General features: G+C 59.6%; 2 protein-coding genes across 2 annotated transcripts; one reads left to right on the top strand and one right to left on the bottom strand.

The window, feature by feature from the left end:
* Window positions 1–2,128: 2,128 nt before the first annotated feature.
* Window positions 2,129–12,295, bottom strand: TLCD2 (TLC domain containing 2). Its single transcript, XM_015818347.1, has 4 exons — window positions 12,123–12,295; window positions 11,948–12,030; window positions 5,263–5,345; window positions 2,129–2,485 (listed from the first exon to the last, which is right to left on the bottom strand). Exons 1-4 carry the CDS (start codon window positions 12,293–12,295, stop codon window positions 2,129–2,131), a joined length of 696 nt encoding a protein of 231 aa, XP_015673833.1.
* A 483-nt stretch (window positions 12,296–12,778) lies between these two features.
* On the top strand, window positions 12,779–23,076 carry LOC107289563 (apoptosis-inducing factor 3-like). The gene is made up of 15 exons (XM_029284569.1): window positions 12,779–12,929; window positions 17,323–17,432; window positions 18,673–18,717; window positions 18,818–18,899; window positions 18,995–19,107; window positions 19,930–20,021; window positions 20,114–20,244; window positions 20,362–20,477; window positions 20,902–20,973; window positions 21,091–21,154; window positions 21,548–21,624; window positions 21,695–21,812; window positions 22,279–22,377; window positions 22,516–22,591; window positions 22,968–23,076. The coding sequence occupies exons 1-15, from the start codon at window positions 12,779–12,781 to the stop codon at window positions 23,074–23,076; spliced, it is 1,455 nt and encodes a 484-aa protein (XP_029140402.1).
* The last annotated feature ends 3,949 nt before the right edge of the window (window positions 23,077–27,025 follow it).

Genomic DNA, 27,025 nt, shown 5'->3' with positions numbered 1-27,025 from the left:
GGGGGGGGAAGTGTTGGTTCGCGGGCCCGTTAGCCTCCCCCCACTCGCTCCCGCCCCCCCCTCCTTCCGGGCCCTGGGCTCCCCGCGCGGGACCGTCCGGGGGGGTTGACGAGGCTCCTCGTGGCGGCCCGGCGGCCTCGTCCCGAGCAGGCCCGGGGCTCTCCTGGAGGGACACCCCGCCCCGGGGCCGGACTCCCACGAGCGGCGACCGAGCACCGGGGACCCCTCTCCGCCTCCCGGATCCGCACACCGCGCGGGGGAGGCGACACGGCAGCCGGTTCGGCCCGTTTATCGGCCCGGAGGGAAGAGGCGCATCGCTCGAGGCCCGGAGGGAAGCGCCGCTGCCGAGGCTGAAACGTCTCGTCGCCCCTTCGGCCCCGCCGGCCTTTGCCGGGCGGCCGGTCTCTGGGTCGGGGAACCTCCTCCTCCTCCGCCGGAGACACCGGGCCCAGAGAGGCGGAGGCCCGTCCCGTCCGTCGGCCAGAAGAGCAGCCCCGGTCCCCGTGCAAAACGTTTTATCTGGCGGTCCCCGTAAAGGGAGGCGAAGGCTCAGTTGCCCCGAAGGCGCTTTTTCCAAAAGGCAGCTGGACTTCGTGGGCTATTCCTTGAAGACGTTTCGCTTCCCATCCAAGGAGCTTCCTCGGTTCTTCGATTCCGTTCTCCACCGTCCCAGTCAGAGCTGAAGAAGCTCCTTGGATGAGAAGCGAAACGTCTTCAAGGAAACCCAGAAAGTCCAGCTGCCCTTTGGAAAAAGCGCCCTGGGGACCCCCGTGACCCGGGGGAGAGAGACCCTCCCTGGACGTCATGTGGTCGGACCCTGCGCTCCTTGGCTGCTCCTGCGCTGGAGGGTTGCTTGCAGGCGCAGCCCCATCTGCCTGAATGAGTGCATGGACGGGGGAGGTTCGGTTTTCTCCCTGCAGAGCGTAGTGAGGACGTATCCGGGTACCCCTATGGCCTCCTCTCCTTTGGGAGTTGCATCATCCTTGCGTATCCCCACTTCTCTTCATAGGGACGGAGGGGGCTGTTCCCACCCTGGGCAGCCGCTTTGCCTTCAGGCTGCTGGCTTTCGGGATCAAAGACTTCCCCTCCACAAACTGCAGAGGCTCTGCCTGCCTGCCTGCCAAGCAGGGCCAAACAATTAGCAATCACTAAAGTTTCTTTATTACTGTCTGCACACACATCTTGTAACATCTTGTTACACACACACAAAATCAGATAACTGCTTTGTAATCCCAGGTTTAGAGACAATTACTTGGCACTTAGTGGGCTAAAGGCACTGACAGGTGGCATCAGGGTGGCAGTCCCAGAAACGGGTGTGGGAAAATAGCCTCGGCTCTGTTGCTGACGGCAGCAAACGTGCCTGAATGGCCTTGGGATGCTGCCTTCCTCGGCTCAGCGGAAGAGCTGCAGGACCTGTTTGTGACTCTTGGGAGGGAAGAGAGGGTGAATCGCTGTGTGACAGTGATAATCCCAGCAAAACTCCAGAGATAGTGATCCATCCTTGCTTCTTTTTCATTCCCACGATTCCCAAGTCTGTTCCAGTCTCTTTTGTACCAGTGCTGGTGAAATTTACCTACAGAGGAATCAAACCCCGAACTGAAGGTAGTGACTCCCGGGGAGGTTCCTTAAGAAGTGCTATTCTCCAGAGAGAGTCCGCCGTAGGCATCAGGGTGGGGAAGGTGAGACAGTCTCCCTGCCATACCCTTCCACGGCCCAGCAGCCTCCCGGCTATTGCCACGGGGCGGGGGGGTGGAAGGGAAGGGGTGGGGCTAAGAGCACCTGTTCCCAGGAGGCTCACCTTGTATGGGGAAGTGTAGCAGAAGTAAATGTCAGAACACAGATGCACAGGGCGAAGTCATTTCAATAAGGCCCCTCCCTCAGGGAGGGCAAAGCGAAGCCCACCTTGCTGTGTGACCATCACTCCCGGCCCTCCCGCCAAACAGCACCATGACACTGTTCCACGGGGCTCTCCAGAAAGGCTGGCCCTGCTCCCAACTCTGCATCGCTGGGCAGCCGGGGGGGGGGTGCCTCCTGAGCAGCTGGGGAAACCCCTTCCTCCTGCCTGCGTGGGTGCTGTCTGCCTTGCTCCGGCTCCTTCTCCCTCCCCCTGGCGCTTGGCCGGGAGCTGCTACTTCTTGTGAGACGGGAATAAGTCGCTGCGTAGCAGACGGTAGAAGAGGACAACGTTGATGGGCAGCATGATGGCCATGCCCACCGTGCCCATGGCACAGGGCACTGCTGGGACGTTCTCCCAGTTCAGGGCCAGCCAACGGCTCATCCAGGCCAAGATCAGGATACGGAACACCAGGTAGGTGCCAAGGTTGACCAGGCTGGTGAGGCGGAAGGAGGCGGTGTTGGCCAAGCCAGCCATCTGCAGGATCTTCCGGAGGTGCAGGAAGACGGAGTTGATCTCCACCAGCAGAGCCACCATGGCGAAACCCACAAAGCGCCGAACCAGGAAGGCAAAGCCGAAGCAAACGATCATCTGGAAGACAGCAAGGCTGAGCTGGCTCTTCCCCTGGGTGCGCTCTGCCCTGGACCCCCTGGCGGAAGCGGCCGGAATCCGGCTGCAACAGGTAGGAACCCTCCTCCTGCTCCTGATCATCATCACCGCCAAAAGCAGCCTCGGGTGCTCCTGCTGCCACCCCCGCCCCAGGGCGGATCATCACGCCCTGACCCGCCTCCTGATCCATGGACTGGGCCAGCCCCCCCCCCCAGGCTTCAGTTCTGCTCCCACAGACCTCGGAAAACTGGCTCCGTGGCAGAGGGCAGGACAGGTAAGGTCAAGATCCAGTGCCCACAGCCTCCCCCCAGCAGCCAGTTTTAAAAATTAGTTCTGAGCCTTAACAGCGGAAGCATCTCAAGCGCACATCCAACCTCCTTTTCAGCCGTGACCTCTGTGGAACATCTGGGGCTGATGGAAGGCACACAAAGGTTCCCCTGCATCTCCCCACCCCTTAGCCCCCCTCCCCCGTCAGTTCCTGGGGGAGAGCTGCAGCTACTGAGGGGGGGGGCAGGCAAGCCAATTCAAAGCGTCAGTTGCTGAGGACTGGACTCTCCTTGAACGGCTTCGGTTTCGGCTTCAGTAGAACAAACCTGTCTCTCTCCCTCCCTCTCCCTCCCCCCCCCCCCGCCCTGCAAGATGTGCTTAAGGCGGATTGTAAGGAGTTTAGCTGTTTTAAGTTGGAAGCCAGTCTCGGTCTCTGCTCAGTTTGATCCTGACGTGGGCAATCCAGAGATCAGGAGAGAGATGGCAACTCCCTACTGAGGCTGGTTTTCAAAGGCACACCGGCTCCCTCCCTGGAGGAGTCCCAGGAGGCCCTTGGCTGGGTGCCACAAAGGCAGTCTGCACAGACTCAGAGGCCCTTCTGCCTTCCTGTCCCCTCTGCTGCCCTGAGGCCGAGGATTGGCATCCCAACCAACATGGACTATCGCAAACTCGGCGATTCCTTCATGCTTGCTGTAGCCCAGCCTGACTGGTCAGGTGGCCAGTGGCCAGTGGGTGGGCACGGCTGCAGCAGTCACATGGGCTGAAACTGAGGCTGGACCTCTTTCCCTTTGTGTAATGTGCAGAGCGGCTGGTGTGAAACAAAGCCAGGGCAGCTCCAGCTGGTTCACCTCACCCAGTCAGAATGTGGGCAAGGATGCTCATCTGCTCCCCCCATCCTGCCCCCTAATCGAAGCCTGGCTGGTCCCCTGAAAGCAGCCCAGCAGGGGCGAAGCACCAATCTTCACGCGGAAAGACTGGGGGCCTCTGGATAGGCCTTACTATTTATTTGTGGGCTCCTTGGTGCTCTCTGTGCTTGGTGGTTTGCTTGCAGACGTTTCATTACCCAACTAGGTAACATGATCAATGCTGGTGAGTGTGGATTTTGCTCTCTGTTTATATACAGGGGCGTGCCCCGCCAGTACTGGTGGGGGAGAGGTTTTATCCTTGATTAGGCTATTGTTTTCTACTTGATTGTTTGTCTGGTGTTAAACCCTGCTTATTTGGCTCTTGACGGAGATGTTTTCCAGTCTTTTTGTTTCCTTCTTAGCTTTGAATGAGGTATAAATGTGGTTTATTTCTATCTATCTATTGATGGCTGATTTGTTTCCGGGAATTCCCCAGGTCTGAATTTGGTTGGGCCTAAGATACTGACAATTTTCCATTTGAAATTGCGGTTGAGTCTGTCCATGTGACTAAGACGTTTTCATTGTGTCTTTCGACTGCTGATCGATGCTCCAGGATACACTTGGCTAGTCTTCTGGCTGGCTGCCCTACACAGTCTGGCTGTTCCAGGCCTTAACACTGTGTGTTGTAGTAGATGACTGTTTTTTCTTCTTGGGCTACAGGTAGTCCTCGACATACGACAGTCCGTTTAGTGACCATTCAAAGTTACAACAGCACTGAAAAAAGTGAGTTATAACCATTTTTCACACTGACCATTCAAGCATCCCCACGGTTACGTGATCAAAATTCAGACATTTGGCAACTGACTCATATTTATGACGGTTGCAGGGTGATGCGACCCCCCTTTTGCCACTTTCTGACCAGCAAAGTCAGTGGTGGGGGGAAGCCAGATTCACTTAACAGCCGTGTTGCTAACTTAACCCCTGCAGGGATTCGCTTAACAAATGTGACAAGAAAGATTGTAAAACGAGGCAACATTCACTTAACGACTTTCTCGCTTAGCAGCAGAAATTTTGGGCTCGTAAGTCAAGGACTGCCTGCACTTGGCCTTTGGGCTTTAGGATGTTCCTGAGGGTTTGTGTGCTGTGTGATTGTAATAGTTGGTTGGCTGCTTCTGAGATGTTTTTGATTCCTGAGAGTGTTATCCTTTTCATAGCCTGTGTGGGTTGCCATGTAGCGGGGTTGAGTGATCGGGCACTTTTTATTTATGTTACTGGGCTTCAAGTTACTCTGGCTGCAGACACCTGAGCAGCGAAGGAGAGGAACAGGAGCCCGGTGGGGTGGAGGCCAGGCCCCCTGGAAGAGGGAGGCGCCCACAGCAACTGGCAGGCCAAGTCAGGGCCAGGGGATGTCGGAGGCCCCCAGCGTTCATCCCACAGGGTCACCCTTGCCACGGCCACCCGCCCTGAGTCCCACGCTTGTCGTTCTCCCTTCCCCCAGGAGGAGCCCAGCCTGAGGTGGGAGAGGCCCCTCTGCCAGTTCACCCAGCCCCGGGCATCCTGCACCCTCAGAGCTTGGCTGCTCCTGCCAACTCACCCCTTGCCCGGGACAGCCCTGTCTTCTTAACATGAGAAACACGAGTAACTCACCACAAAGTGATGGAACAGCAGCTCCCAACATTTCTGAAGCTTCTCGTTACATATCATGTCCAAGAAGTCCTGCACAAAATACCCTGCGGAAGAAGAGGTGCCCCATCAACAAGCTGCCGATTCTCTCTGCCGCAGAATCACGAGTCCCGGCTCGGGAACCTGGTTCTCCTTCCAGGGTTACTCCACACCCGCTTTCCAGACCAGCTCGGTGGCCGGGAAGGCCAAGCAGAATCAGGTCCCCGGGGGGGGGGGGAAGTGGAAGAGCCGGGCGACCAGAGAGCTTGGCAGGGAAGCTAAGAGGAGCATTGCCATCTTCTTTCCGGTTCGTCTCTGGGGCTGAATGCTGGGATGAAGTCTAAACTGGCTCAGGCCCAACCCTGGTTAACTTCCTCTTGCCTCTCCCCCCCACCCCCCTTCCACTCCACTGTCTGCAAAATCTCTCAGGAAGCGTCATCAGAAGGGGAGGCTGTCAGAAATGGCCTCCTCTCCTCTGGCCCGGCCAGTGGACTCACAGCTGTGGACGTTCTTCATCCTGTTGAAGGTCTAAAAGCTGTGAGATGTTTTTAAATGTTATTCTTTTGCTTTACTTTAAACAGCCCTTGTTTTTACTCCAATTTAAATGGAACAAACGGATGAGAATTGTAGCTTTTTTAGACATGCTGTAGTTTTTGTGCAATGTGCTTAACTAAGCTGACTAAAGGGCTTGTGGGTGTCTTCACACGCCATGCCCACCTTTCGCCAGTTTATCACGTGGGCTGGAGGGATCGTGAAGATCATCTTGCCCAACCTTCTGCAATGCAGGGGAAAGGACGAAATCACTCGTGAGATTCGGCTGCCCAGCCTGCTCTTAAAAACTTCCCAAGATAGAAAATGCACCGTTTCGGTAGACAAATCTCTTCTTCCATTCGTTTCTCCTAATATTTCGGCAAAATCTAGGAAACCGCAGCTCCTCCCCACTGCCTATAGCCAGGGACAAGAGTTCCTGACCCTCTTCTCTACGGGCCCCTTTTATACCCCTGAACACAGTTACCCCGTTTCCCCCTCGCCTTTCTGTGGCCCAGAGCGAGCACAGAATCAAACCCTTGGAAAGGGTGCTGGGGGGGAGCTTCCCTTCCAGAGCCCCACCCAGAGCATGCCACACAAATGGCGGCCCAGCTGTTGCATGAACACAGCTCAAGGAGGCCAGCTGGTCACTGCTTCACTGCACTCACAGACAGGCGATTCCTGCTGATCTCAAGTTTGGATCTCCCTCACTAAGGAAAGCTTCATCCCATTGGTCCTTGGCCTCCCCTTGGACCCCGTGCAGAGTAAGGCCAGGGGCTCTTCCCCACGGCGGCCATTCGAGCACGGCCTCTGGTGCCTCCAGTCATGTTGAGCATGAAAACAGCCGGCTACGTTGTTCTCCATGGGATTTAGCCAGCCTCCCCTCTTCGCTGCACTTTCCATTGCCCAGCGCCCTCCTTGTGGCACTTGGGCAACCAGAAGGGGACCCGGCATCCAGATGCAGTGCAGCCACAGAGCAGCACGACAATTGCCTCACTTCTGGTGCTCTTGTCCCGTGTTCCTCCGTCGAGGCCACCCAAGATTGCATTGGCTCCTTTGACAGCTACCGCAGACTGCCGGCTCGTGCTTCATCGTGCCCCGCTCCCCCAGCAGACCCGGATCCTTCCCACAAGGACTGCTGCGTGTTCCAAAGTGCCAGCTCTGGCAGCCTCTCCTCACAGGGCATGTCCCGAGGGGGCCTTCTCTGAACCAGTTGCAACCCATCCATGTCCCAGAAACGAGGGTCCACAGTCACGTCATCAAGGATTCCACCGCAGCAGCAGCAGCAGCAGCAGCAGCGTGTCCTGCACTGAAATGCCCAGCTGAAGAAATTCCTAATGGTGAGAGCAATCAACCAGTGGAACAGAAGTTGCCTCCAGAAGCTGTGTGTGCTGCAACACTGGAGGTTTTTAAGTAGACATTGGACAGCCATCTGTCTGCAATGGTATAGGGTTTTCTGCTTGAGCAGGGGGTCGGATTGGAAGACCCACAAGGGCCCTTCCAGATCTTTTATTCTATGTTCTAAGAAAAGTGGCTGGGCCTGGGTCAAGGCCACGACTTCCCTTTTAAGGGCAGGTTCACAGGCACGTAGGCCAAGAGGGGGAAATGCCAGAGGCACCTGCAGGGTGGCATTCTATGTCTTGGATACAGGATATAAAAATCGGCAAGAAAAGCAAAGAAGTGAGATGCAAAATGGGACCCCAACGCTGGAGGAGGCTGACGGGGTAAGAGAGGAGACGGGAGCTGCTGGAGAGGGTTTCACTGGCAAACGTGGAGCAAAGGGGAGCCTGCCATTGTTCCAGAACCGGGAGCTAGATTGGCAGGAGAGAAAGGGCTGCAAGCAGAGATAAAAAGCAGCGGAGACAGTTGCTCTGGAGCGGCTCCCGCAGGTTCTAGCCGCACCACTAGGTTCTGGGTGTGAGGGCAACATCTGGATGGTGGGAAGGAGCCAGCTGAGGATTCATCAGCAGCTCACAAGGCAGAGAGGTTGCCATTCCGGCAAAGTGAAAGTGAAAAAACCAAGAGTATAGTTCCCAGAAGGAAACCTAAGGAACGAGAAGAGCCTCTCTAGGAAGACCTCTCGGGCTCACCTTGGCTCTGCCAGAAGGACCCAAAGGAAACAGGGTAGCTGCCCAAGGAAGCTGCCCTAAGGAGGGAGGGAGGGAGGGATGCACTTTGGCTGGCAGGTAGAAGGGTGGGGGGAGGGAGTTGAAGCCCTCCGGTGAGAAATGCACCCAGAGTAGGCAAGGAGTATCTTGCAGGTGCTTTTGAAACCAGGGGGGAGGCCCCCATGGGGAAGGCATATACAGCATATACAGCACTTTGGGCTGTGATAGAACAGCCGTCGCATGACTGGCCCTGGCTGACTCACGAGGGGGGAAGGCTGGGGGCTAGAAAAGAGGTCCTAGTGCCAGCACAAGGAGAAGCTACCTTTTCACAGGAGGACAGGCTCAGGAGGAGGAGGAGGGGGAGAAGAGGAGGAGGAGGAGGAGGAGGAGGGAATGCAAGGGTCTCATAAAATTCTTCCTTTGCCTCCTGACCTGCTTCCTCCGAAGAGTGAAGAGCCGAGAGAAGCAGGAAGGGCCGGTCGAAGGGCAAGAGGGACGCAGGCTCCCTTCAGAGGGAAGATATCCCTCACTCAGGAAATGTGGGCACGCCATAAAAAAGAGACGTGGGAATAGGTGGCTGGAAAGGCTGCTTTCTGGAAAAGGCCAGGACTTGACAGAGGCCATCCCAGACCAGTCAGAGCAAGTTGTCACTCCACAGAAGTTTAGGAGCAGCCAGAACATGAAAGCAAAGAAGGGCGCATGGGGGGGGGCAGCAGCAGCAGAGCGCTTGGGAGACAAGCCTGAGACAGGCTTGATTGGCAGGAATCACAGTGGAGGGAGGAAAGAGCCTGTCTGGAGCGCCTGCAGCTGCTAGACCTAGACCAAGGGAGCAGGTCAGTAGGTGCTCTAGGGCAGGGGTAGGCAACCTTGGCTCTATTATGACTCGTGGACTTCAACTCCCAGAATTCCTGAGCCAGCCGTGCTGAGGGGAAAGGGAGGTTTCCAAACTGAGCCATGCTGGCTCAGGAATTCTGGGAGTTGAAGTCCAAGAGTCATAAAAGAGCCAGGGTTGCCTACCCCTGAGCTAGGCGCTATAGACACAGGGAGATCTTTAGCTAAAGCAGTCTAAGGCAGTCTTTCTCAACCTTGGCTACTTTTAAGTTATTTAAAAATTATTAATGCAGCATATAAATAAAGTAATAATGTAAACTGTAAATGTAGTATATCTGTTCAATCAGTGACATCATCCAAATAAGCAAATCCTCTGGGATGTAGGCATCAATCACTGGGTCAAGATTCTTGCTGCTCCTGACTCTCTGTGCACAGCAGCCCCTCCCTGCTGAGGCTGGAGACCCCAGGTCAAGATGGCCACCACAGGATCCCATCAGGAAAAGGGTGACAACCCTAAGCACACAATTAGCCTAAACCTAGCCCTAATTCTAAGAATGGAATGGGAATGGGAATAGAATAGAATAGAATAGAATTAGAGCTGGAAGGGACCTTGGAGGTCTTCTAGTCCAGCCCTCTGCTCAATTCCATATGGATTCAAACCAGAACTGAGAGAATGATTGACTGAACTCTAGAGTCCACTGAACTGGGGAAGCAAACCCTATTTTGTGCACTGTGAAATAAATAATTAATGATGCTTTAAATTTTTGTGGAGTTTTAAAATTACACCTTCAATTCAGGAAAAGAAGTCCCTAAAATGTAGCAACCTGCATTTACCCCCTTTTCTGAACTGTTTTATTTCTCTGCAGTTTGAAATCATTTCCTGAAAAAACTTTTTAAACCCTAGCAGCCTCAGAGGGATTAACTTAATCCTCACCCAAAACTTAATCCTATAGGGATTCAAATACCTTTTGTAACAGTTAAAGACATGCAAATTTTAACCTGAAAATAGACATGCATGTGCACACATTTGCAAATGTAACCAATAGCATAAATACACATTTAGGTGTTTGTAAACATCCTGAAGCATCACCTTAATAAAGTTTTACTCCACTTCACTCCAGGAAAAGCCAGGAAAATTTAACTAGGAACCAAATACACACAAGCCGCCACCAATCGAGCAGCAAGCGTCCAACAGTGATGCTTGTTACCTGCACATCTGGACATGTCAGAGGCTGATTCTGGTTTTACTGCTGGAAATGTCCATTAGCAGGTAGTCATTTTATCTGCTCTTCTTCAAGGGTGTTGTCATTGTAGCCTCTGGGCTGCCCCTAATACTGTAACGTTGCCTAAGCCAGGAAAGACTGTATGGAAAAGTTTTAAACAGCAAAAGAGGAAAAGGATCTTAGGGTTGTGTCTTCCCCACCCCCCATGTCTGTCCAGGCATCCAGCCTGAAGGGGAAAAGGGCTCCCAGGAAACCTCCAGGGGTGAGAAAACCCAGCCCTTCTCCCGAGTGGCCACTGCCAGCCCCCCTGAGCCATGTCTGCCCCAGCTGACTGGTGGGGGGGGGCTGAGGGGGTGCACAGTGAAGCGCAAGGGAAAGGGAGGGGCCCTCTGCCATTTCTCAGTGCAACTGTTCCCACGCTGGTCAGTTGTCTTGGCGGCTTTTGGGCACGTCCTTAATGCTCCTCCAGCAGAGCAGCAACTGGGGACTAGTGGAGGCTGAGCTGACAGTTAGGACTCCCTTTGAATGCCCCCCCCTCCTCGCTTAGGGCGGGGGATCCGTATGCAATACCAGAGACAGGTGCAGCAGACTGAAGTGGTACCTCGTTGAATAGTAGCAACTGAGAGAGGGATCTCAGAGTCCTAGTGGACCATCACTTAAATAAGCCAACACAGTGCTGGGCTGCATTAACAGAGGGAGAGAATCAAGCTCAGGTGAAGTGTTAATACCACTTTACAAGGCCTTGGTAAGGCCACACTTGGAATACGGCATCCAGTTTTGGTCACCGCGATGTAAAAAAGATATTGAGACTCTAGAAAGAGTACAGAGAAGAGCAACAAAGATGATTGGGGGACTAGATACTAAAACATACAGTATAAAGAACAATTGCTGGAATTGGGTATGTCTAGTTTAATGAAGAGAAGGACGAGGGATGACATGATAGCCGTGTTCCAATATCTCAGTGGCTGCCACAAAGAAGAGGGAGTCAAGCTGTTCTCCAAGGCGCCTGAAGGCAGGACAAGAAGCAACAGGTGGAAACAAATCAAGGAGAGAAGCAACCTAGAACTAAGGAGAAATTTCCTGACCATTAGAACAATTAATCAGTGGAACAACCTGCCTCCAGAAGTTGTGAATGCTCCAACACTGGAAGTTTTTAAGAAGAGATTGGACAACCATTGGTCTGAAATGATATAGGGTTTAGGGGGCTTCCAATTATTCTATTCCTATCCTATCCTATCCTATCCTATCCTATCCTATCCTATCCTATCCTCAGTCACCACTCTGGCTCTCTCTCCTCATCCCCTCATTGCCAGACCCAGATCCAGCTTCCAAGAAGGAAGAGCAATTGGTGGTTTATCCCCTCCCCACCCCACCCCTACCTGCTGTTCTGAAGGAGGGGGGGTTCTTTCCCCACCATGCCTCCTCCAGATATTGTCGAGAATTCCTGGGAACCCCAGCCCAACCCGCCTGAAGGGGTAAACTTTACTGAACGATCCTTTGCCGCGCTTAATTGGGGGGGGCATTGGGGAGCACAGATGAACGAAAGGGAGACCGAGCTGTAAGCTTCCCTCAAGAGGAAGGGGCAGGGGGCCATCACAGGCAGCCACGGAGCAAGCAAATGGAGCGATTGTGTGCCCCCGAGGTCACATGCAAGGAAGGGAACGGGGGGGGCGGCTGGCTGGCACCAGTTGCCTCCTCCGCCAGATGCCAGCACAGAAGTGTGGAGTTGCTCTCCAGGGCCGGCAACGTGGAGCTCGGCTGCCCCCTCCCCATCCAGCGGGAGAAGAGGGGTGCTACTGGCCACAGGATCGGGGGGGGGCTTTCTGCTTTAGCGCCGTCCCTGCATCGCAGGAGCCCTTTCAACCAAGCCGAAACTAAACGGCGCCGCTTTCCTTTCCCGGCTCCCGCCCTGCCTCTTCCCGGGCCGGGGGGGGGCAGGGGGCTGGTCGGGGAACGGTCTGGGGCAGGAGAGGCACTTACCGATGGAGATCCCCAGCAAGCAGTGCGCGGAAGGCGAGAAGTGGTCGATGAGATCCTCGCCCATCTGGGGGCAGAAGTAGAACCTGCGGCCGGAGGAAAGGGGGGGGGCTCTGTGAGTCCTCTCCCGGGGCGGCTCCGCCCGCCCACCCCGACCGCCACCGCGACCTCCACCCACCCGAGGAGGGCCCAGGAGCCGCTCAGCAGGCTGTGGGCCAGCGACGTCCAAATGTTGCGCCACTTCCAGCGGACGGGCTGCGCCGGGGAGGGCGGCGGCACCAGGCGCTCCAGGACGGTGTTGAGCAGCCGAAAGGCGCCCATCGAGCCCCCCGGCAGCAGCAGCATATCCATCGCGGGACTGCCCGAGCCCCGAGCCCGCCGGCCCCGCCAGTCGCCCTCGCCCGCAGCGGAGCGGAGCGCAGCAAGCCCGAGGGCAGCGGGGAGCCGAGAGCGCGGAGGGCCGGGCGGGAAAGGGGCAGCCGCCGGGGGGGGGAGCCGGGGGTGTGACGGCAGACAAACCGTCCCCCGGCGGCGCCCGCCATTGGCTCCGCCGTCGCCCCGTCTCCATGGCGACGCCCCCCCCGCCGGGGGAAAGGGTCTCCTCGGACAGCAAGCCGCGACCCGGCATTCGTCCCCGGGAGGCCGCCGGCCGTCCAGCCTCTCCCTCCCGCCGCGCCGGCTGAGCGACTCCAGCCGCCGCGAAGAGCCCGGAGGGCGACGCCGGCGCGGTGGGCTTCAGCGGCCGTTCCGAAAGCCCGGCCCGGCCTCGGGGTAGCGCTCCGCCGCTTGGCAACCCCGCGGCGTCTGCAGGGCGGGCAGGACCGGGCCTGCGGGATGGGCGGGCGGCCTTCGGAGCGCGAGGAATCGGGCGACACCGGCGCAGGTGGCGGGACGGAGCTGAGCCGCGGGGACCGCCTCGGCTTGGAGCGCAAGTTCCGGGGCCCCAGGCGGAGGGGGCCGTTTGGCGCTGCCGGGACCCCGCCTGGTTAGCGGGAGCTCTACCGAAACGGTTGCCCGGGACTGCAGGCGGCTACTCACCCCAAAGCGGGCGGGAGCTGCCCCCCTCCACCCGCTCCCCGGTCAGCCGTTCCGCCGGCTGCGTTTGCCCAGGACCGCCGAGGCGTGAGCGCCGCTCCAGCCCGCGCCGCCGGTGTAGGTTGCGGCCGCCCGACGCCTTTCCGCGGCTGCTGGGAGTCACCGGGGCTCCCCTTGCTGGCAGCAGTCCCGCTTATAGCTTCCCCGCTCGGTGGCTCGAGCGAGTCTGGCCAGCGCGGGCGCCCCGAAACGGGGGCTGGTGTCCGGGCGGAGACCCTCCAAGCTTCGCCAGCAAAGCTCGGGCGCAGCGTCAGGTCCTCTCCTCGCCTGTTCCCCGTAAGCGGCCCGGTTCTGCGCTCCCACCCCTGCGGTCTCCGGTTCGCGGGAGTGGGCAGAGCCCCAACGCTGCCCTCCCGCCCCCCTCGGCTGCGAGTCGCCGGGATTCTCGCCGAGGGAGCCGGGCGGCATATAAGTAAATGCAGGCCGCCCACTTCGGGCAAGTTCGGGGGCGGCGCCAGGTTGGATGCGCGAGGAAGGAACGGGCTGCTTGGCAGGCGCGCCCCGTCCACTCTTCTGTTGCGAGACGCCGCCGCCGCCGCCGCCGCCCTGTGTCCTTTCCCGATGGCAGCGCCAACGCCAAGCCCCGGTGAGTCTGGGCTCCTCGGGGCGGCTGCTCTGGGGATGGGCGAGGGGCTGGCTCCGGGGGGGAGCAGGGAGCCTTGGCTGCCGTCGCACAGGTCAGCCTGGGCTGAGTGGGCCAGGCGGGGACGCCCCTCCGGGCGGGCCAGGACACAGGAGCAGAAGCCCTCGGCTCTCGAGGCTGAAGGCCTCCGTCCCCGGGGATGGGAAGGCGCGTAACTGCGCTGCGCTTGTATCTCCTTCTGTCTTGGGCGCCAAGGGGGCTGAGTTCCCCCTACCCGCTTTGCGGCAACCCTGTGAGGGGCGGTCACCTGACAGGTTGTGGAGGTCCAGCTCAGGAAGGCTGTTGCCTGATCCCTCGGGGGCTTGGGGGGCTGAAAGGGGACAGTGCAACCCCGTTCCTTTCCTACCCAAGAACGCTCGCTGCGCATGGAGCAGAGGCCGCTTCAACAGCTGGGGCAGTTATTGACCCTGCGCGAGGGGCCGCCCTGGGTGGACCCACAAAGCCACCCACCCGCTCACCAGCCCAGCCTTTGGCGAGACCCTCCTTCGGCTCTGTTCTGCCGGATTCTAGACTTGCAAAGGCGTCCCCCGCCCCGCTGGGCTGCACTATGACACCCCCCCCCCCAGGATTCCCAGCCTGGAAAACCTGTCTAGCTGGGAATTGCGGAAGGACGCACCAGGTTTAAGAAGGCTGATCCAGACCTTATTGCATTTGTTTGATGTGAGGTGGATAATTCTTCCCCGCGAGGGGGGGGTGTCACGGGTTGTAGTGAGCATCGTGGGGAGGGGAGAGGCTGGCGACTTGGGTGGGGCTGGGAAAATGAGGCTACTTTACAGAAGGCCCCCCCTCCCCACACCTTTTCCCAGGGCAAGGAGAAGCCTTGGGGGTGGGGGTGGGGACTCTAAAACACATCTGACTTTATTGGGCTTGCATTTCAGTTTCATTTCAATTAAAGTTTAGAACATCTTAAACATCAGCCCAGAGCGCCACTTTGGCCTAGAGATTAAGGCACCAGGCTAGGAACTGGGAGGCCCAGGAAGCTAGCTGTGGCGGCGCTGGGGAAGGCGGGGTGGGGGGTGGGGGGGACCCACAAGAGAAGCCATCACACCCTCCCCAAGCTCTTCCCTCGTTTCTCAAAGTGCCGGAAGCCTTTGTCAGTATCTGTGTGTCTGTGTGTGCTATTCATGGTAGGGATTGAAGCAGCATGGGGGTGGGGGGTGGGGTTGTCCGCCTCGGGTGGGGCTTAACTACAGGTAAGAGGTGTGTTGAGTTTGCCTGGCAAAGAGTTCCTCAGGTGGCACAGCTGGGATGGTATAGGTTCTCCTGCTTGAGCAGGGGGCTGGACTAGAAGACCTCCAAGGTCCCTTCCAGCTCTATTCTATTCTATTCTATTCTATTCTATTCTATTCTATTCTATTCTTATCATTACTCTACTTCTATTCTATTCTATTCTGTTCTATTCTATTCTTATCATTACTCTACTTCTATTCTATTCTATTCTATTCTATTCTATTCTATTCTATTCTATTCTATTCTATTCTTATCATTACTCTACTTCTATTCTATTCTATTCTATTCTTATCATTACTCTACTTCTATTCTATTCTATTCTATTCTTATTTCTATTCTATTTTTATTCTTATTCTGTTCTGTTCTATTCTATTCTATTCTATTCTATTCTATTCTATTCTATTCTATTCTATTCTTATCATTACTCTACTTCTATTCTATTCTGTTCTGTTCTGTTCTATTCTATTCTATTCTATTCTATTCTATTCTATTCTATTCTATTCTTATCATTACTGTACTTCTATTCTATTCTATTCTATTCTATTCTATTCTATTCTTATCATTACTGTACTTCTATTCTATTCTATTCTATTCTATTCTATATTCCATTCTATTCTATTCTATTTTCCATTCTATTTTCTATTCCATTCCGTTCCATTCCTCCCTTGCTGTGCTTGCAAAGGCAGCTCCTGCACTTGCCCCCAGAAAAGGCAGCATCCTCCCTTGGCAGCCAAGAAGGCTTCCGGCTGAGGAGCTCTCATCCTTGGGGGGGGGGAGTCTTTCTGCCTGCCCCAGTGCCCAGTGGCTGCCTCTTGGCCTTTCGGTGCCAGCCCTGGTGGCAGGAAGGAAGGGAGGGGGGGGATTTTGTGAGGAACTAACTCTTCCCTGGCCAGGAGGCTCTCCGCTCCTTCCAAGGCGCCATGCAGACCTGCGGCTGCTGCGGAGGGTCCCCTGGGAGGGGAGGGGGGATGTTAGTAGGGACCCCCAACTTCCTCCTCCTCCTCCTCCCCCTCCCTCTCTCTTTCCAGTCTCAGCCCAGAAGATGGATGGAGCAGACACTCTGGTCACCCAGCATGTCTGCCGCGAAGATGAGCTCCATGACGGAGAGTGAGTCCGCATCCCCGGGGCCAGAACGGGGCATGGGGCCCTTCTCCTTGTGCAAGGGGCGAAGGAGGAGCCAAGGCTGTGGCTGCTGGCGACTGGGTCAGCCTCCCGGCCAGTTGAGGGGAGCCTCTTCAGGGTCAGAGAGAGGCCCCTGTTGGTGGGGTGGGGGGGGGGAGAGGTCCAGCCTGCCCTCATGGCCACACCCTTTCCCTGCCCTGAGCTCCAGCCCTCCCGCTTCCCAGGCGAGTCAGTGGGGCTGGCTGGTGGGGCTGCAGCAGGGAAGGGGGGCTATGCTCCTGGCCCTTCAGTTCTCCGAGTCCCGAGGCCGGCTGGGCTCAGCCTGTCACCTCCAGAGGCAGCCGAATGCCTGGAAGGCTGCCCGGCCCTGGGCCAGGAGGACCTGGCTTGTCCTTCGGAGCCTCCCTTGGGAACCCGGAGGGGGCTTCCCTCCTACCCACCTGGGTGCAGCTGATGGCAGTTTCGGCTCCTCTGCAGCCTCTGGGCTCCCAAGGCAGCCCTTGCAAGGCCTTGTGGCGGCGGCGGGGGGGGGCTTTCAGCCAGGGCTTCCTCTTGGTTGAGGGGGGGGACTGCTATTTTCTAGCCATGTGTGAAATGTGTCTCCTTTAGTCCATTTCTGAGAGACACCCCCTTTTTTCGTCCTCTGAGAAAAGCTCCGGGTTCTTGCTTTTACAGGGCGCCCAGGGGGGGGGCTTCCAACCAGGTGCCGGGGGACTCAAGGTTATGCTGTTATCACCAGCACTTCCTCCGCCCCCGATCCATTGTGTGGGGGGGCTTTTTAGGAGCCTAGCAAAGGCTTCTTGGGCCAAGGCTCTTCTCTCCTTGGTGCAGGATGCGGGAGGTCGAGGTGGCTGGATGCCCGGTGCTGCTGGTGAGGGAGGGCCTGGACATCCGAGCGCTGGGCGGCAGATGCCCTCATGCCGGAGCCCCACTCTGCAAAGGTGAGCCCTCCCCCCACCGTGCAGCCTCCTCTGGGCTGGGAACAAGGGAGGCTGGGGCCCTTGTCATACTGAGCAAAGGCTCTGGATCCAGGCTCTGCCCATGGCGAGGGGGCTGCTCCCTTCCAGCCCTGCCCCTTCGTGGGGGTCCCGGAGAGGCCTTGGGCTTCAAGAGCAACACTCGCACCCCTTGCGGCCCTGTACTGGCCTCGCTGCCAAGGGCTGGTGCCCACAGCTGCCTCTTTTCAGCTCTTGCAGTCTCGGCTGCCTTTGGGCGCATGGAGTGTCCAAGGTTTCTCAGTGGACACTGCCTCCCCCCCCCTCCGTGGGTCTCTTTTTCTGGGTTTCAGGCTACTTGGTAAAGGGCCGGTTGCGTTGCCCCTGGCACGGCGCCTGCTTCAGCACCAAGACTGGCGACATTGAAGAATATCCCACCCTGGACTGTCTGCCTGTTTTCCAAGTACGTTTGAACTCTGCCTGCCCCCCCTCCCCAAAGGGGAATGTGGGACCCCAGGTCTGAGAGGCTTTCATACACTGTTCTTGGGGGAGGAGTCTTCTCCAGCAGCCTCTCAAAGACTCTCTTTATTGGGGGCGATGGATGCTTCTGGATCCCTTGAGAAAGGAGGCACACAGGCTGTCCATGCTGAGCCCTTTAGGATCTGAGCAGCAGGGCCGCTCCTGCCAACGCCGCCTGCCCTTGTGAGTGCGCCCCTCAGGCCCTAGGCCCACTGGGGTTGCTTGCCATCCTGGCCGGGCACCACAGGCTGCCCTTCTCCCCACCCCTGTGGGCCCAGCCCGCTGCTTTCCTGTAACCCCTTTGGCACGGCTCTGCAGCCTGGGCAGAGTAAAAAGACCCCACTGGGGCCCAAGACGCAGGCAGATATTATATTTATATCCCACCTTTATAATAATTCAAGAGCAGATGTTATTTATTTATATCCCACCTTTATTATTTTTACAAATAACTGAAGGCAGAGAACATATCCAAGGCACCTCCCACCTCCTTTTCCCCACAGCAACAACCTTGTGAGGTGGGCTGGCCTGGGAGAGGGACTGGCCCAAAGACACCCAGCCAGCTTTTATGCCTAACGCAGGACTAGAACTCCCGGTCTCCCACTTTCTAACCTGGCCCTTTAACCTGTAGACCAGGGGTGTCGAACTGCCGGACCGCGGGCCGGATGCATCATAGCGACACTGCGCCCACCCCGTTGCCGGCAATGGAAAAAAAGTTGTGACGTTGCGGGTTCGACACCCCTGCTCTGAGCCAACTGCCGGTGGGCAAGGCTGCCTTCCAGCGCCAGCAAAATGGAGCTTAGCCAAGCCAGGCACCATCCAAGCTGGCGGGCAAAGCAGTCTCACCGAAAGAGGGCGCTGGAGCCAATCCCACCCATCCTGGGGAGGGGGGCATTTCTCACAGGGAGGGGTCAGGCCAGGGGTCAGCAGGGCAGCTTGGACGGTGGGGGGGGGAGAGGGTTGGGGGACTCCGTCCCCAGTGCAGGACAAATGGCTCCTCTGCCTTCCCCCTCCTGGGCAGCAGGAAGGGGTCTCTGGGGCTTTTAGTCAAAGGGCCACTGCTTGGAGGGGGGAGGGTGCAAGAGAAGAGCCCCTTCCGGACTGCCAAGAGTGGGGCAAGACTCCCCTGACGGTCTGGCACAGCCCCCCCCCGTGGGCCTCTCAGGACAGCCCCTTGCTGTTTGCAGGCAACCGTGAAGGAGGGGCAGGTGTACGTCTCAGCCAGGATGAAGGTAGGTGGTCTCCCCTCCTGACACAAGGGACTGCAGGGCATCTCCCCACCCCCCACCCCGCCCCACCCTGCTTTCCTCCCTCTCCTTCCCTCCCTGACAGGATCTTGAAAGTGGCCGCAGAGTGAAGCCCATGGCCAGAGAGTGCCAGCTGGACTGCCAGACGGCTCTGTTGCTGGGAGCAGGTGAGCCTGTGGGAGGGGGAGGGAGGGGCACGGCCAGGCCAAGGTCCAGGTCCAGGTCAGAGCTGGACCGGGCCTCTTCCTCCCCTCCCTGCCAGGCCCGGCAGCCCTGACCTGCGCTGAAACTCTTCGGCAAGAGGGCTTCACCGGCAGGATCATCATGGCCACCTGGGAGAAACACCTTCCCTACGACAAGACAAAGTTGACCGAGGTCTGGGCTGGGGAGGGACGGGACTTACCTTGGCATGGGGGGGGCATTTGGTTGAGGGGTGTGCAGGGGGAGGGCCGCTGCTCAGAAGGGGAGGGGGACAACCCTCCGGGCTTTGAAAGCAGCCATCGGAGAGGGGACTGGCCCGAGAAAGCGCATGGAGGTCCAGAAGTGGGATCCCTCCCCTCACAAGCCTCCGGGATAGCCCCAAGAGCAAAAGTGGGAGGGGAGGAAGAAGGGGGACGCTTCAAATTTTTATCTCCCCCCTCCTCTTGGATGCTCCCGATTGCTGAAAGGTTCCCCATGCCCGGGCGTTGAGAAGCCCCCAGCCCATAAACCTTGCTTCTCCTCCGGACTTGTAGGACTTGGGTGCCCCAGCAGAGAGCCTCTATCTCCGAAGTCAGAGTTTCTTGGATGCCCACAACATTGAGGTCTGGAAGCAGAGAGAGGTGGGTGGGGATGGCTTGGCACCATTCAACCTCCCCTTGGGGCTTTATGTCCCCCTCCCCCTGGCAAGTAGCTGGCCCAGCCCGAAGGAGAAAACAGCTGCGCTGTGAAATGCCCACCCCTGCTCTGGGAAGGAAACCCACCTTTGGGGAGATCTGCCCGCTGTGCCCCAACCTCATGGATCCTGTCTCAGCTCAGTAGCAGATGGCCAAAAGCCAGCACAGAGGCCACCAGAAGGAATTGTCCCAGTGCTGGGCCATCCAGGCCTCCTTCGAGTCTGCTGCTGGCTTGGGGGGGTCAGCCTGCATGGGGGGCAGGGTTTCGCCTGGGCGTCTGCCCACCCCCTGTGCATCTAGCCTGGCTCTCATCCGGCTGCAGGTGGTGTCTCTGGATCCTGCAGGCAAAATGGCCCACTTCCGGGATGGGACATCCCAGGCGTACAGCAGCCTGCTGATTGCCACGGGCTGTAGGTAAATGATGGCAACTGAAGTCTTGCCCCTGGGGGGGGGAGCAGAGGGGGTGACCCAGGCAAGGGCTCTGATGGGCTTCTCTCCCTGCCCAGCCCTCGGAAGCTCCAGTGCCCGGGCTGCAGCCTGGGGAATGTCCGCACACTCCTCACCCCTGAAGATGCCAGCTGGATCCTGGCCTGGGCCCTGGGCAAGACCGTGGTGATTGTGGGGGCCTCTTTCATCGGTATGGAGACTCTGGATTCAGAGCTGGAAGGAGTGGGGGCTCTCCGCCCCTCCCCCAGACCCTCCCCCGACTTTTCATGCCAGCCTCCTCTCAGCTCCCGGCCTTCCTTCCATACAGGGATGGAGGTAGCCGCCAACCTGATTGGCAAAGCAGCCCAGCTCCAGGTGGTGGAGAAGGAAGAGCGGCCCTACCAGCTGACCCTGGGAGGTCAGGTGGGCACCGTGGCCATGAAGGTAGGGAAGGGCAAGCAGTCCCACAGCAGTGAGGGCTGCTCTCTGGGAAGCCCCCCCCCCCCCGGAGGCTCTCCCCGGGGGGCACCTTCTCATAGGCCGATCCTTGTAGCCGAGTTTAGGCAGGAAATCTTGGATGTTTTGCTGGAAAAATATCTATAGCTTGCTTTTTTTTATTATTGTAGCCAGCACAGGAAGATGGGGTGTCACAGGGACAATGCTTGAGCAACGCAAACATTTGTTCCTTTGGTGGGCACAAGTCCAGATTTGGTTCAAGCACTCCCAGGGCTCAGCAAAGCCCCTTCTGGGTCCCCCCCTAGAGGGGTTTCTTGGAGCAGCCCCAGAGGAGATATGACTGGACGATGGCAGTGCAGCAAGAATAATCCTTCCCTCCCTCCCTCTTTTTCTCTCCCTCCCTCCCTTCCAGATGCTCGAAGCCCAGGGAGTTCGGTTCCACCTGAAGACAGAGGTGGCCCGGATGCAGGGAGAGGATGGGAAGGTCTGAGATACCCCCCCCCCCACACACACACCCACTGCCCCAGAGGCTGGCAGGCCAGGTCTACAGAAGGGATGGGTGGGGGGGGGACTGCTGCATCTGCCTTCTTTTCTCTCCCAGGTCACCAACGTTGTTCTTAGCAATGGTTCTGTTCTCCCTGCGGACTTGGTGGTGGTGGGCATCGGTGAGTTGGCAGCGCCTTGGCACCATTTTCACACTGAAAGAGAGGGGGAAAACAGAGGGAGGGGATCCGGAGGAGAGGGAGGGGAAAGGGGCAGGAGCGCCTCCTGCAGAAGGAGCTGCCTCCTATGTCCAATGGACTTTGACCAGCATGGAACAGGGCCAGCATTTCCTCTTCTGGCCACCAGGGGGAGCAGCAAAGGCACAGAGGGCCCTGCTCCTGCCTCTTGCCCACCAGCTGGGCATCCCAGGGCTGCAGCTGGCCACATCTGGAGGGGGCAGGGCTTTTCTTGCAGCTTCCTCATTGATAAGGAAAATCCACCTGATCTTGGGGGGAGGGGGGCAGCCCCGGCGTGAGACCACTGGCCTGACAGGAGGTTCCCCTTCCTCTCCACAGGCAACACCCCAAATACCAGTTTTGTCCAGGGAAGCTCCATCAAGCTTGACCGCACAGGGTCCATCCTGGTGGACCTGGTGAGCAGGGGGGGGGTCCACCCTGAGGTAGCACCCCCCCCATATGCACTGACTGTCTGCTCCCTTCCAGTTCATGCAGACCAGCGCCCCGTCTGTCTTTGCTGCTGGGGACGTGGCCTCCTTTCCTGTGGCTCTGGCTGGTGGCAAGTCCACACCCATCTATCACTGGCAGATCGCCCAAGCCCACGGTACCCGCCTCTCTTTCGAGCTAGACTTTGGCTATGGGGCAGAGGGGGCCCAACCGGCGGTAGCCCATCCCACCCCAAGCTGAAAAGGGTGGCTTGTGGGTCCCAGAGGAAGAGCAGAACACGGGTCTGGTTGGGCCCTGAACCAGCCCCTGGCTGGGGGCTTGTCCGAATGGGGCACTCAGCCGTCATCGACCCTCTCGGGGGCAACCTTGGCTCAAGCGCAGGGGAGCGGGGGACAGGCGAGGGCCCTCCGGCCCCTGCAGTCCCATGAATCTCCCGTGTTGTGCAGGGAGACTCGGCTGCGCCCAGGGCTGCACTCTCTGCCAGCCCTTCTCCATGGGCCTGGCTTGGTCCCCGTCCCCCCCGTCCTCCTCCCAGGCCTCCCCCGAGCGCTTGAGCCAGCCAGCTTCCTGGGTTCCTTGTCCCGCAAGGGGGGCAGACTCTCTCCTGTCTCTCTCCTGCCCAGGACGCGTGGCGGCCCTGAACATGCTGTCCAGGCGGAGGCCGCTCCACACGGTGCCCTTCTTTTGGACCAAGCTGCAGTCAAAGACCATCCGCTACGCAGGTACAGCCCGGGGGACGGAGGGGGTGGGGTCATCCTGACAGGGCAGCGAGACGTCCAAGCTGGAAGCTCCCAGGCCAGGGAGACTTCCAGGGCTGCTCGGCCGGAGTTGGAGCCCCCCCCCCACTCTCTCTTTCTCAGGTTACGGGACGGGCCACACGGAGACGGTGCCGAAAGGTGATCTGGGCCAGGAGAGCTTCCTCCTCTTCTACCTCAGGTGAGAGGAGGAGCCGGAGAGGCAAACCGCCCACCTGGCGGCTCTCCAGAGCAAGCAAGACAAGCGGATTCTGGGCAAGGCCTTTTGGGAGGGAGCCGGGGGACTCCCGTGCTTTGACCCCCCTTCCTGCAGGGATGACGGTGACCTCGCCTGGCACAGCATCTGCTCGCCACACTTGTGCCCCACCCAAGTGCCAATGAGGGCAGTCGGGGGACTCTGCTTAGCGGTGACCAAGTCCTCGCAGTCAGCTACGGCCAGAGGGAGGGGCTGGGGAGAAAGCAAGTGCCCCTCTTTCAACTTTTGGGGCGCTCTGCACCCCTCCCCCTCCCCCGGCAACAGGGAGATGGCTCCCCCTCTGATATCTCTCCTCCCCCAGGGATGGCTGGGTGACCGCAGTGGCCAGCCTGAACTGTGACCCCCTGGTGGCCGTGGTAGCTGAGACCCTATACTCGGGGAGATGCATCTCCAAGCAAGAGGCAGAGTAAGTTCCCCCTCCCCACTGCCAGCCCTTTGGCTCTTTGCCCTGGGCCCCCCCCCCTGAGCCAAGTGGCTTCTTTGCAGGACCATGATGGAGGCGAAGGAGCTGCCAAAGAGAGAGCCACCCCAATAGTCTGCCCCACTGCTTGGGGGCTCACAGGCAGAAGCACCCCCTCATTGGGCTGAAATAAACCGAGGTCAAGAAAATTGCAACTTTGGTCCCTTTCTTCTGAATCTTGAGCTGGGGCCGCTGACCACCAGCAGGCTTTCAGCTTTGTGCCGGCCTCGAGGCTCTAAGGCAGCACCCCCACCCTGGCAACTTTAAGATATGTGGACTTCTTTAACTCCCAGAATCCCCCAGCCAGTCATGCTGAAGTCCATACATCTTCACGGCTAGAAGCTCTGCTTGGGGGTGGGGGGGAAGGTGCCAGACCCATGGCCCATTCAAGGTTGCCTCCGACTGGCTGGAACAGCCCACTTCTCAAACCCTTTCTCTGTTAAGAGGCTAAAAGCAATGAAAAAGAGACCACGTCATTTATACCTGCGGTCCTGGGGGCAATCCCGCTGCAGGGGGAATTGGGGGGCAAGATGGACCAGGAGCAACCAAGCCCCAAGGGGGGGGGCAGAGGAAAGGTTGTGAAAGCTGCTCCTGTCCATGCACGCTCTGTGTTCCTTCCTGGGCTTAGAATGAAGGAAGCAGGGACCCTCCCCTGAATCCCAGGCAGAGCCAGAATCCCCCCAGCCACAGCAGCCCTCTCGGGGCACTCCCCTTGGCCCCCAGCTTCCACAGCCTAGCAGTTCCTTGCTCGGCCGGCAGATGGAGTGACCGTCCTGGCATTGCTCCGCACGGCTGGAGGGCACCGACTCCTGAATGTCAGGGAAGCCTATCCTCTGCCCTCCTGCCCACCCACCCCCCAAGGTTGTCTGGGGACACGGGAAAAGGCAGAGCGAGTCAGATGGGCCAGGACCACTTCTCTCTCCTCAATTCGGCTCACAGGCTCCCACCTAGGTCCTGGAGCCCCCCCAATGCTGGGCAGATGGGGAAACAGGATCGCACCCCCCCCCCCCATTTCCTCTCAGCCCCACCCAGCAAAACCTGCCTCTTCCTGTATTGTCCTGGCCTGGGAATCAGAGTGAGCACCAGGGTGCAGCAAGAGATCAACTGGCCAAACCCATCGTGCGCTTCGGGTCAGCAAGAGGAAGCAGCTGCCCCTCACCCCTCAGCTGCTGCTGCTGCTGTGGGGGGGCAAAGGGGCTCTGAGGGTCCCACCGGCAGCTCCAGAGGGAGACCTGGGTGGGGGAGGGGAGACAGGCTCAGCTGAAAGCCCCAGGCCTCTGCCCAGCAAGGAAGAGATCCAAAGAATGCAGAAGGAAAGGAGGAGACGGGGCTCTTGGGCCAAGAGAGCAGCCAGCCAGGCCCCACACTGGTCCACAGAGCCGAGCTGCGACGGGGCCTGTGGGGAAGCCACGGGCGGAGGCAGCAGGCCAAGGCCTGACTGGGCGGGGTGGGCCTTGGGGCAACGCAGCAGCAGCCGCCCATTTGCAGCTGTCCAAGGAGGCCGGTCTCCGAAGGGGCCGGCTGGAGAGGCCTGGAAGTCCGGCGGGGGGGGGGAGCTCTGGAGAAGGAGAGGACAGCAGGCCGGCTTACCTGTCAGGGGACCGGTCCAGCTGCAGGGCCCGGGCTGCCTCCCTCCATCCATGCATCCATCCATCCGCAGGCCGGCCGGCCCTGGGCGAGAGCAGCTACGGCCAACAGTTCTTCAACTGGCAGCTTTAGTTGCTGGAGGGGACGTAAAGCGTGCCACTGAAGAACTGCTGCGCGGCAGCCAAGGGGGCCGGAGCGCCGGGCTGGGGGGCGAGAAGAGGGGGCGCCGTTAGAGCGGAGGGAGGGAAGGGGCCGGGGCCGGGGCCGCCTCCCCACCCGGCAGAGAGACCAGCGACCGCTTCCGCCCCAGACGCCGCCCGCCTGAGTCATCGCAGAAGGTGCCGGTCTCGGGGCTCCTCCGCAGCCCTGGACTCGCCGGGGAGACCCGCCGCCCGCGCCTGACGGGGAGGGGAGCCCTGGCGGGGCCGCGCTCACCCCGCCGCGCATTCCCCGCGCGCCTCCTCCGGATGCTCCGCATTCCAGCCGTCTGCCGGCCCCTCCGGCGGCGCTGAACTTCGGCCCAAGGACGGGCAGGCGCTCCGCTCCGCCCCGCCCCGCCCCGCCCCGCCCGCCGCCGGCTGCGAGGCATGAATCAGCAGCAGGGGCGTCCCGGCCGCCGCCGCCGCCACCGACAGGCGCGACGGCCAAGCCTCCCGCCCAGCGCGGGCGCGGCAGAAAGTTTCTTCGGGGCGGCGAGCGGGGCGCGCTCCCTTCCCTCGGAGGACGCCGAGGCCGGACGGCCGCCCCGGGACCCCGGGCTGCAGGCGGGAGCCTCCCGGTCGCCGCTCTCCCCGAGCGCCCTCCCCTCCCCCGGGCGCCCCAGTCGGGAAGGGGGCGCGGCGGCNGCCACCCCCTCGACGCCCGGCTCCGCGTTGCTGCGGCGCCGCCGGCCGGTCGGCCCGCTACCCTCCGCCGGAGGAGACTGTGCCCGCCCGGCCGGCCCGCCGGCGACACCGCCCCGGACCGGCGCCGCCTGCCCTGCCCGCCGCCGCCGCCACGCTCGCTCACCGGCTGCCGCTGCCTCTGATCAGCTGGCCGCCTCGCCTGCCGCCCAATCGCAGCCCGGCCGCTCCGCCCTCGGATTGGCGGGCGGACCGGCCAATGGGCCGAGGCGGAGGCGGTTCCTTCCCGCCCCCTCCCGCGCACAGCAGCCAATGCGCGAATGCGCCCGCGATGATTGACGGCCCGGCTGCCCGGCTGGGGCTTGGCAAGAGCCGCTGGCCCGACCCGCCGGCAAGGAGCCCTTTCCTTTCCCTGGCGAGGGGGGAGGAGGCTGCTGGGAAATGTAGTTTCGCTCCCGCCCGCGCCCTCCCGTCATGCCCAGCGCCACTGTGAGTTGGCATTTTCTCCCGCTCGGGAGGGGGCCTTAAAGGGGCGAGATTCCCCCAGTTCCCGCAGGCGCCTCCTGACCCGCCGACCGCGGCCTTCCGAGGCGCGCGGCGCGGCCCAGAGAGCCGAGCGGGGCACGAGCCCGCCTTGGGAGGCCGCCCCTTCTGCGCCGGCCCCCTGTTGCGCGCGCCACGGAAGGCTCCCCGGGCGCCCGCGCCGCCCCCCCCCCCCGCGCGCACTGCAGCTTTAAGAATTCCAGCTCAGTGACGTAGGCAAGATTCCGAGAAGTTGTTGCAAAGTGCGGGGCCCAATCGGAAGTGGAGCTGTCCTCGGCCGTAGGCCAATCAGGGCCCCCGAGGGGCGTGGCCGAGAGGACTGAGTTGAACCCGGTGACTTGGCAGTCCTGGCCGTGCGGGCGATGACTGCGCAGATCGCTTAAAGGGCCAGCGCCGCCGCCCTCGCGCCCCTCCCCCCTCCGGGCGTCTGGCTGGATGCCCCTCGGGACGGAGGGGGCCGCCTTGCCCTCCCGCGCCTCTGCCTGCCTCGGGCGGAGCAGCTGGGCGGCGTCCGGCTCCAGTGGGGTTCTGATCGGTCTACACACCCGTGTCGGACTCTGGAGCTGCTCCGACATGGCCCTGCTGGGCTTTTGTAAGAAAATGCGGAGCGTCCGATCAGCGGACTGCTTAGGTGCGATCCAAGCGCCTCACCCGCAGGGCGCATGCAAAAAATGACACCCCCGTCCATAGGGGAGCGAGCGAGGGAGCGACGCTAACACGTGTGGCAAGCCAGCAAACCCAGCCTGCCACAGAAGGGTGGCGGAATCCGGGGTTGGGAGGGTCCTCCGAGGTCTTCTAGTCGTGCCCAGGGCAAGAATCTTCCATTCTGCAATTTTATTAATAGAGAGAGATGGAGTAATTCCCCAAGGGAGCTGGGCGTTTAAGAAATATGAAACAAAAATAAATAAATCTCATGAACAAACGGGG

The sequence above is a fragment of the Protobothrops mucrosquamatus genome, unplaced genomic scaffold (genome assembly GCF_001527695.2).
Source record: "Protobothrops mucrosquamatus isolate PMUCROS unplaced genomic scaffold, P.Mucros_1.0 scaffold721, whole genome shotgun sequence".
NCBI classification, from domain to species: Eukaryota; Metazoa; Chordata; class Lepidosauria; order Squamata; family Viperidae; genus Protobothrops; species Protobothrops mucrosquamatus.
Note: the sequence above shows the minus strand (reverse complement) of the source record. Positions and strands in the feature narration are given on the sequence as shown.